This window comes from Nanorana parkeri, unplaced genomic scaffold (genome assembly GCF_000935625.1).
Source record: "Nanorana parkeri isolate BGI_ZX_2015 unplaced genomic scaffold, ASM93562v1 scaffold705, whole genome shotgun sequence".
Lineage (NCBI taxonomy): Eukaryota > Metazoa > Chordata > Amphibia > Anura > Dicroglossidae > Nanorana > Nanorana parkeri.
Window position 1 is genome coordinate 549952 of NW_017306973.1, and position 10988 is coordinate 560939.

The 10988-nt window shown below is 42.7% G+C and overlaps 1 protein-coding gene across 1 annotated transcript; it reads left to right on the forward strand.

Annotated features, from left to right (window-relative positions):
- Positions 1 to 9270: 9270 nt before the first annotated feature.
- Positions 9271 to 10164, forward strand: TMEM200B (transmembrane protein 200B). The gene has a single exon (XM_018563852.1). The coding sequence runs from the start codon at positions 9275 to 9277 to the stop codon at positions 10106 to 10108; it is 834 nt and encodes a 277-aa protein (XP_018419354.1). The 5' UTR covers positions 9271 to 9274; the 3' UTR covers positions 10109 to 10164.
- The last annotated feature ends 824 nt before the right edge of the window (positions 10165 to 10988 follow it).

Sequence of the window (10988 nt, forward strand, 5' to 3'; positions counted from 1 at the left end):
TCATATGTCCCCATCTTTGAAGACTCACTTTTTGTGAGTGGGTATTGCAGTTCTCTTGCTGTGCTGGGTATTACACTGCCTGGTCCAAAAAAAAAGTCACACTCTAATATTTTGTTGGACTGCCTTTAGCTTTATTTATGATACATATTCACCATGGCATTGTTTCTATAAGCTCATGCAATGTTACAACATTTATTTCTGCGTATGGGAGAGTCGGACCACAGTGTAAAGTCTTCTCCATCACATCCTAAAGATTCTCATTGGGTTAAGGTCTGGGCTCTGTGGTGGCCAATCCATGTGTGAAAATGGTGTCTCATGCTCCCTGAACCACTCTTTCACATTCTGAGCCCGATGAATCCTGGCATTGTCATCTCAGAATATGTCCAATGTGCCATCAGGGGGAAAAAAAAACATTGATGTAAAATCCTGGTCATTCAGTATAATCAGGTTGGAAGCTGACCTCGTTGTTTGGGGACATAATGTTGCTGAGCCTAGACTAATTATCCAATGGAAGGCTTTTACCTATTTGATTAGCTAAATCCATGTGGTGCTTTTTTTTGGGCCAGGCCGTGTATATTCTCTTAATGTACCTGTGTGCTTTCTGTGGGTGTGGTAATTATCACGGAAACGTCTGCAACTGGTTGGTCACTGTGTGGGGGGAAGCAGTAAAATTCTTGTATTCTTCCCTTTACACTATTCTGAAGTTCTGCAAGCTGAGCATTGTTTTCAGACCTAGGGGGACTCTCCTTTTTATTTTTTAAACTCGGGCGGTGATTGTGTTGTTTTTTGGCAGCAGAGCCGGGACCTCAACAGTCAGCATTTGTTATTGCTCTCCACACCATAGTATTTGGCACTTAAAGGAACAGTCAGTGGTTTTTTTTGTGCCTCTACAGCATGCACTCAAAGACACAGAATATTGCAGCACAGACATATGGTGGTTATTCTGTCTGCATTGACCGTCATTCCTTTATGCCATTTGTGCAAGCGCAGCTGGTCTGTGAATATTCCTGAGGGGTGGGGTAGCTCTCTTTCTTAAAAAAGGCTATTTTTTTATTTTGTCATCATGTCTGGTGCTCATGAATAAGTCACCCTATGGCTGCAGGCAACCCACCTATGTAGGACCTATGGTAGCTCCTTCCTGCAACACACCAGAAGTCTTGCAGCTGAAGACTTTCAGGGTATGTCTGCACCAAATCCAGAAAAAGCTGTCATGCAGCCACTGTAATCTGTTTAAAACTAGCAAAAAGGAAAAGGAGAACGTGGTCAGGGTTTATATAAAGTATGAAAGACATCCACTTTCAGGTTCAAGCTAGCCAGCAAAAAATAAACCAATCTGTTTAGACTACTCGGGCTAAAAACAGGTTTTTGTGTGGAAGCCACACTGCCATGTCAAGGCTCCTCTGATAAATGCCCCAACTCTAAACTATCTTCACCTGCCTTAAAGGAGAACTATGGGGTTAAGGCTTTTCCCCATAGTTCTCCTTAGGGTAACGGGAGGACACAAACTAGCCTCCTCCCATCACCCTAAGCTCAGTGTACCATGAGCTACTGAGATGCCACAGTATACCGCAAGCTACTGCTTGCGGTATACTGAGACGCCGCAGCTGAAGCGGATCCCGACAATTATGTCTGGATCCGCCCAGCTGCGTGAGTGACAGCTGGCTCTGCCTATCTAGAGGCAGAGCCCGCTGTACCCGCCCCCCTCCACCATCCGATCCACCAGTCAGCGCTGGTGGAGCGGGCAGGGGGGAATCCAGCCCCTCCCCTGTCACGACAGAGAGCCGTGACAGGATCGAGAGGTGAGCGAACGCCGCTATGTGTTCCCTCACTTCCCGATCTACTGAGCCGACCTGTGACAGTCTCATTTTCACAGGTCGGCTAGAACTATGAGGTGAGTGAGAAGCACTCACCTCATAGTTCTCCTTTTTAAGGAGTTGATGTTGGGGATTCTAGAGTGCTGCTCTAGTTTAAAGAGGAAGGGGCTGGCTACAGGTGAGCCTGTTCTGTGTTTGTGTATTGCTTTATTTGTCCCACAGCCACAGATTGGAAACTCAGTTTAGAGTTAGGGATCGCACTTAGAGGTACCTTGACGTGGTAGAGTGGCTTTTACGCGCATTTGTCAATGTATGCAATAAAATCCTCATTTTTTAACCTAAGTAGTAACAACAGATCAGTTTTTTGCTGGCTAGCTTAACAGTCTTGTGGTATCTAATCCATAACCGCATGCACCTTACTGTTTTTGCTAGTTTTAAACGAATTAGAGCTGCTGCAATGGTGTCTTTTTCTACAATGGTGTTCAGTGGTTACTCACCAGACAAGCATAAGTTCTAGCACCCCTGCTCTGCTTTTCTCCTTTCAGACTAGAAATATGCTGTCATCATTGAGCAGAAGATCGTTCCTCCTCTGCAACACAGTCCAACTTCCAGGACTGTCCCACAAGATCCAGGACACTTGGAAACTATGATATTTATAAATAAGAGGATGAATGTAGGTATGGCTGCCAACTTTCTCATTTATCCAGGTCATGGGACAGCTAGGAGCATTTAGTCCCAATAACTAGGTTTGTTCTGTTAGCCTGAAAATGTTCAACATTGCATAGCAAGTCCACTTGGATGTGACTAAAGTAGATCTAAAGGCAAAATGTTTTTCTCATTATGGATAGCGTAGGTAATTGGTAAAACTGTCAGGTTGATTTTTTTTTTTTTAATTCTATCTGTCATGTTTGTGTCAATATTTTCCTTCACTTCCTGTCTTACAGACAGTGAAAGGAAACTCCTAAATGGGGTTGATGTCCTTCTTAAGCTGGCCATGCACTGCTCTATTTTTTCAATTGAACCCCAGGCTGAAAGAAAAAATAAGAACAGATTCCTCCATCACGCTACAGGCGTGTTGATCGCGAAATTCCCACTGTTTCTGTTGTATTGTGACAGCGGCCGGCGGCTGCTAAGGGGATAAATGACTTGCAGAAAGGCCCCTTTACAGCTAAGCTTATCTGTTATAATGAGCACTAATGTACACGCACATCAATGCACGGTACATGTGCACTGCAATTCACTCTGAATGCCATCCCAACACAAAAACAGTGTACAAAAAGGTAACTGCCTCTCAGTGCACTGCTATGCATGAAGTAGAGAATACACTTGTTGCAGTGCACTGAGAAGAAAAAAATCAGGCAGGTGCATATTTTGGTCCATAGATGTATATTGAGGACCAACTGAAAATGAATGAGCAATGTACCACAATGTGTGTCAACACACAAAAAAACCTGCATTGGTATAAATAGGCCCTCATTTGCAGGTAGTCACATTTTATGGCCCATTCAAATGTGAGCAGCAGTGTGGGGCTTGCAGTGTCCCACAGAACTGTTTGCTTAACACAGTAGAAACAGCTCATAATCAGAAGAGCCAGTCAAGTTAGTTTGGTTTGATTACAGGACCAGGTTCTTCTCCCATCTTTTCCTTTCCTCCATGCATTCATTTTTATTGCACTGTGCCGGCTTCACACTTCCAAAGCCAGCGGAGTACAATGCACATTTGTAAAGATCATCACTGTGTTTTATGAGTGTTTGGCTTATACTTTTATTGGTAAAGCAATGGTATGGTCATTGGACCACCATACCCCTGATTTCTAAATAGATTCTAAATGCCGCCTATGTGCTGTGCTGGAAATTGTGGTGTTTACAGTATGTCCCACGAACAGAAGAATGGAAACATGGAGTGCGTGTGCAGTCTGCCATTGCTGATCTCTCCATGTGAAAATACTTCATTGGCTGTCACCTGATCTAGTAACTTTCATTCTTTCCAAGTCACTCACTCAGAATGGGTCACCTATGAATTTTCAATTATAAGTAAGTAGGTAGATGAGTCTGTTACAGACCCCCTCTCACCTGCAGATTCAGTGAGCACAGATCCTCTTCACATCCTTGCTGACTGGAGACCAGTAAGTTGCTAGGCAACCTGCCTGGTGATGTGACAGTGGCCATTCTACTCTGAAGGAGTATTAACACTGCAGGGATCCCAACCTGAAAGAAGCACTTTCAGGGAGGTGTCCCTCTCATTTCCGCCCCCCCCCCATCCACGGAGGAGAGGTTAGGGGGGCTGGGAGAGAGCACCCCCCTGAAATGATGGCAGATAGCACAGGAAGCACTGCCGATGATAAAGGGCTCCTCCATACACATCCAGCTTGTTAAAAAAATTTGTGTGGGGTAATGCTCCATAACGCAACATATTTTACACAATAAGGTGCACTGCATTAAGGTAGCCCATGCATTTAGATTGTGCAAGTGAGCTGCAAGCTACTGTAGTTGTGTGATATAAGGCTGGGCACACACCTTACAACCATCGCAAGACTTTTGTCTTGCGATGGTTGTAAGGTACTTAAAAAAAGTACGATCTGCCTATGTTGCATAGGCAGATCGTACTTGCCATGATCGCAAGCCACGCCCCCTGAGGGGCGGGCTTCCGATGACCGCAATGCCGAACGGGCAGTGTGCGCTTGCGCACACCGGCCACAAACCCGCCGAACATCGTACGATGCTCGGCGGGTTTTCAAACATGTCCGTAAGTTTAAAGTCGTGCGACCTTACAGTAGTAGAGGTCGCACGGCTTCCACACACCTTACGAACATCGTACGATCGCGGGATTTCCAGCGATTATCGTACGATAATCGTAAGGTGTGTGGGCACCCTAACAAGATAAGCAGTGCTAGGAGTTCAATTAGCTGTATATCATACAGGTGGCAGTGATTTAAACCAAAATAGTGTTTCCTTAACACATTACTTATATTAAATACTGCAAAGTCAATGTGATGAATTTTTATCGTGTCAACACATCAATATAAATAAATAATGTGATGTAAAATACAAGCTGCTGTATTAAAGACCGCTGGGTCTGAAGATGTTTAAACTAAATTAACAGCGCTAGTAAGTGAATAAAAAAACCATATAATCGTGTTTGTGAACTACAAATCATAAAAAAACCACAGCAATGCAAGCGGAGCTGTATATTACAGAGACTTTATCTGTTTATATATATATATTTTGTTAGCACAATTAATTGTCATTCACAATTATTTTCGTTTGTATTTTTGGTTTACCCACCTGAACTTTTTCACGCATATGATTTGTCACTTAATGGTATTAATGCACATGAAGGTGTAAAAAAAAGTGAAGGATTTTTTAATGTGTATAGACTGATCCACTTTATTTTTACACACTGAGACACCTAGAAGCACTTGGTTAAAAATCACCTTCTAATCGTACACAGGTTTATTAACTATTACAGTGCCGTGTTTTTTTATTGATTAACGGCACTTGCATTGATGTGGTTTTTTTATGATTTGTGGTTCACAAACACGACTATATGGTTTTTTGATTCACCTACTAGCGCTGTTAATTTGGTTTAAACATACTGTAGTTGTGTGTTGAGGTGCCATTCTTAAAGAAGACACTGCAACAAATTCTGAATGTATGTCACTGCAAAGGACCGCGGTGGGGTAAAAACGCAAATTTTGGTTTGAAGCCAAAAGGTGCCAGCACCAATCTTCCTGGAAGACTAATGCTCCTGCAAATGCACACTGTTAGGTGCAGAGTACCAGCAGGGCTGTCCCTAGGTAAACCACCTCCTGAGCGGATGTCATTCTGGGGGAGGGGGGGTAGGGTGGGGGTGCTGTCAGAAAACGGTCATTGGTGGGATAAGGCATGCGCAGCCTATTTGTTCAAAGAGGGACAGGGGGATAGCGATGGTGGACAGCTCAATTATACGAATGTCCCTGGGTACCAGACTTTGACCACCAATCATGTCTCCTCCTGTGCACACCCTGGAGAACAGCAGTATCATACCTCCCAGTGTTCTGAGATGGTAAAAAGGAATACCCTTTAGCACAGAGTATTTAGGCAATAGACACGTCCTGTAACCAAGCAATATGATTTCAATATCTGAGTATTGGAGTATCCAACTCACTACTCACCAACTCTTCAGACATGAGAGAACCATAGGGGCTGCCACTGCTGGCCTCTCCTGGATATTATGGTGACCCTCTGCCTTTAATACTTTGTCGCTGACAAGGAAAAGTATGCAGAAAGGGAGTTTGTGGCATTTTTCTGGTTTAGTACTCAGAATATAAATGTAGAAACATCTGAAGACAAGAACAACCAAGTAACTGGCATTTTCATAGTCGGGAATGGCATCCCCTATATCACTCTTATGGCAGGTTTTCATTTTACAGGAATGGATCCACAATTCTTTAGGCATACATGCCTATGAGTGTTTTATATCTATTAACTAGGGATGTTCAGATACAAAGTACCGTACTCGGTTCAAGTACAGATAATTTTCCAGCTAGACTAGAGTAAAATTCAGAAGTTAAGAGGCAACTGTCATGTTCAAGAAGCACACGGAGCTCCTGGGATTTGTACATCTCTGTTTTAATGTATGATGTGTTTTTTTATAAATATATAAAAGGGATGCACAGATACCATTTTTGCAAGTACAAGTACTGATACTGGTCCAAGTACTCACAGATACAAGTACTGGTACATTTATGGTTATTGTCATGTGACAGTTTTTCTAAAACAATACAGACAAATGATTTCAGGACAGTGGTGGAGCACCAGGGCCAGGTCCCAGCTGCAGCCGCTGCAACCCTGGTAGTTCTCATGAAAATGCCAAGTATCGGCACTGCTATCTGAACATCCCTACTATTAACAGTGTGATACTGTGATGCCAAGTATAGTAAACATCCCCCAAACTTTAAACGTAATGAGATGTGTGTATGTAAAGACGTATTTTAGAATAGCAGTATCGAGTACTTTCATTGTAGAAGGCAGCGCTCTGGTCATGAAGATTTCAATACTTAGAAAGTGTGCCTGTGTCTCTTTAACAATGCTCTCCTCCCCTTTCCCCGACTCATGTTCCCTCCCTGTTCCAGAAACTCTGATTCTTAACCCAAACTTTCTTTCTTAGGAGGTATAGAAGAGCAGAGGACAAGAGGAGGCATGCAGTGGTCAGACTTATGCGAGGTTTCCAGTTCATATGGAACAGGTGTCGCCATGGCAGAGACTTTACGTTTTTAGCACTTTAAAGGAAAACGTTTATTCTTTTTTAGAAAGGATCAATTCCCAGAAATGCTTGTCGAGCGGGAGACTGTTACAGAGAATGCTTTAGATTGATTTTTGTTAAATACAGAGGTATGTACTACCATGTGTACACATGTATAAGTTACTACCTGTAAACATAAATCCAGACACGGCTATTTTGTTCTTATGTGTTATGTTTATTATGCTTTGGAGTGACCACAGTTTATAGATATGCAGCGTATATTGACACGCAGGCAGCAATAGTTGGCTGTAGAGGTCCTGAGTAGCTTTAGTAGATGGTAGATTTATCAATCCACCATGTTTAGTGGCTCATGGTCCGGTTTATTAATCCACAAGTGCTGATAATTGATAACTTGTACTGACATCATTATGTAAATACTTGTTGATTCTCTCCCAGCTGGAACGAGCATGGTGCAAGGATCTGCATACTATTTCGTAGCCTGTAACTCTAAAAAGTATTGAATCCCTAGGATCAGCGTGACAGTGAGGAGACTAGCATTTTCAGAAGGAAAGATCAGCAATGGCAGCTTAAGTTATTCTTTCTGTACGAGTGTCCTTTTAAATGTTTGCTTAAAGTGGTCTTCTAACTCGCCATACTTCTAACAGGTAAGACAGAAGTGCAGTGGAAGTCATAAGGACTTAATAGAGGTCCCTGAGAGAGGAGAGGGCACATTTGCTTGGCAGCCTTACTTCTTTTGCTGTTTTTTCTCTTCCCTTCGTGTCCTCTACCCCATCATGCCATATATGGCCCGCTCCTGGCATTTTACTGGACACAGCTGACCTTCCCTGTGTGGGAATATTTTATGTGCAATGAGAAACCAATGGTGATCAGACAAAACATCAACTTCCATTCAGGCATTGGGCATTGTGTCAAGTGAGACTGCATTCTAGCACTAAAATGACTAAAGAACCAAACATGACCCACCCAACATTTAAAGTGGCACTAAACTTAGGAGTTAAAACTTAAAAATACATTCAAGTACCTGAACCATTAACAGAAATGTATCGTATTTGTGTATCACTCGGCTGTAGATCCTCAAATCATCTCTGAATTAGTGTTGAATAGTCCTTCCTGCTGGAGGGTGGCTACTGCATTTATAAGATGTAACTCCTGAGTTTAGTGTCAGTTTAATATCCGAATTGGAACTGCCTCCTGAGAAGCACATTTTCATAGAATGATCTGGCAATGAAGGGTGGATTGTGTTACTTTCACCACTGTGTACAGCAAGCCCGGTATGAACAGTAATAACCTGTAAGGACACTCACATGGTATAATATGGTTCCAGGCACCAAGAGACAAAACAATTATAATTGTCCCACTCATTGCCTGATGGCCTGTGTTCTGTGGTTGTCCATTCTTTGTTATTTACCACAAGCTTTATCTAGAAGGGAAAAAAAGACACCTGTAATAAAGGTCTTTACGTGGCAAGTTTTCATTCATATAAACAGGATTAGCAACATATAGTGTAACAGTGACCATGTCTGTTTTTCACATATTAATGTCAATTGTACCCGGGGGAGCCACCATGTTGGGCATTCAGTAGTAGTGATAAACGACGTGAATTACATAGGCTCGGTGGCTGATTGAGTGTAGGTAAGAAGGTCTAACCAAAGGATCTACATAACACCGGTGAGTCTGTCATTTAAGGGATGAGTAGGCAACCCTCTTTGATGCCCAGGGATATGAAGCCTAATTCTTAAAGCTTGGACTGTGTTTACCACATAGGCATGTGGCACAGTGGTTATCTGAGCATCCTTGCTTGCCTTGATGAAGTTTGGGGATGTGTCCACCATAAAGTCAACATATTTAAAAAACATGTAATAGTGGATACTGACATTGTATATTCTACATACAGTGTTTAAGGACTGTTTGGCAATAACAGGACATTGGCTAAAAAGCTCTGATGTCACCCTGGTGGACCCTACTCCTGAAATTGTTATTCTTTCCCCAATATCAGATGGCTGGAAGTAAGGCTCTTTAGTAGAACTGCATAAAAACGAATCATTGTCAGCATACAGAATATGTGCATGTACACTTAATAAGAAAAAAATCCAAAGCACCAAAAATGACCAACAGATGAAAATGAAGTGCAAGTAAACTGCCCTGTGTGCCTACATATACAGTAGATGATGTTTAGCACTGACACACTTTTTCTTCTCCCCTAGATCTCTTCCATTATGAAGCGTCTAACTACTCAGCACCTGGATGTACATGTCTTTCCTCGTTTTCTAGGTTTATTCCAGCGGTGTCGTTCTTCCCCTCCACCACCAGATGCTCCACCTAAGGGGCAGCTTCGTCTTCACTCCCTGCCTGGAGCCTTTGTATTCATAGGGATTCTTTTTGTTTTAATAGGACTTATCGTGGCTGTGATCGGCTACTGGCCCAACAAATCTAGTAGCCTTTCACAAGCCATCCAACCCCCACAGCCCAGACAATCTGTAGAGAAACTGAAACTGATCGGTCCAGTTCTAATGGGATTTGGGCTGTTTGTGTTTATATGCGCCAATACACTTTTGTATGAAAATAGGGATATGGAGACAAGGAGACTTCTCCAAAACAGGGTCGGTACACGAAGGCCTACAGACATTGCTATATCTGCGAGCAACGGGGTTAAAGTGCAAAGTCAGAACACATGGAGTGACAGCTCTGGGGAGCTGGACAACAGAAGGAACATATTAATCAGGGCACAGCTTTTGTGTCCACCCATTAATGACCTGTCTGTATCGCTTGTGAGCCTGCACTCCGATCCATGTATTTCATCCCTACCACAACTGGCAGGCAGGCTTAGACATAAGGAGAACGAGAGGTGCTACAGCTCTGATATCAGGCTGAACATAGGGCAGAGAACAGCAAAAGAGGCTGCTGCAGTACCACACAGGGGTACAAAGTGTCGGAGCTGGCCAAGGCTGGAGAATGGAGAAGAGAATTGCCCAGAAGTACTTGTTACTATGGAGGATGAATTAGATGGAACCAGAGAAAGCAGCCAAGAGACTGTGCCAGAAGTTGCCTAAAGGAATGGCTAGATGGACGCAATGTCAATGGACCAAATACTTTGCAGGGTTGTTGGGACCAGACGTTTAATACATAGAAGTGTCTCCATTTCATGGGAATTACGTGTAGTGAAGCACTCTTTGTTAGACAAGTTCTTCTTATCCCCAACAGACTTGTCATGGGTATTCAGTGTTTGAACAATAAAATGAAATTCCAGTCAACCTCACTTTCTGCTATGTCACTGGAACAGGAAATCAAGACACCAACAGCAAACACTTTTATTATTAGCATTGGTTAGAACATTCATCAGGTTTTTGTTGCTGCCTTTGTCTCTACTGAGATTTCCTTACTTTTTGTTGTGACCCCAGGACAGGAAGTAAGAGAAAATCATCATTAGAGACAGCAATAAAAAAAACCTCTCTATCCGAAGAAAAAGAAAGTCTGGGGTTCTACTTTAAAGTGGTTTTGAGGTTTGTTTACTAATCACTAAATGTATCAATGTTTCACTCATGTGTTGTAGTACGGCACATGTGTATTTACGGTGTAATGATACATCCGAGAGAGTTAAGTATTTAATTGAAAGGCGCCCATTTGGGGAGGAGGCGATTGGATCCAGATGTGGAAACGACACTTCCTATCCACACAGACCCACTTTCCGAGATCAGCTTTCTGTGCAAAGGATTTGTTAACTGTATCAATCCCGACCCTCCACATACTCTTGGATCACTGGAAAATGGCCCCCGAAGGAGACCCCAAATGTTGTCATCTTCGGACTAAATGTATGTGCAAGTAATAGAACCAACATAATATGAGCAGATACATTTCTGTGCTCACATTATACGAGAACCATCTTCTGTTACAGGAATTTTTATAAACACAGTAGATTAAAAAAAGTCTTTC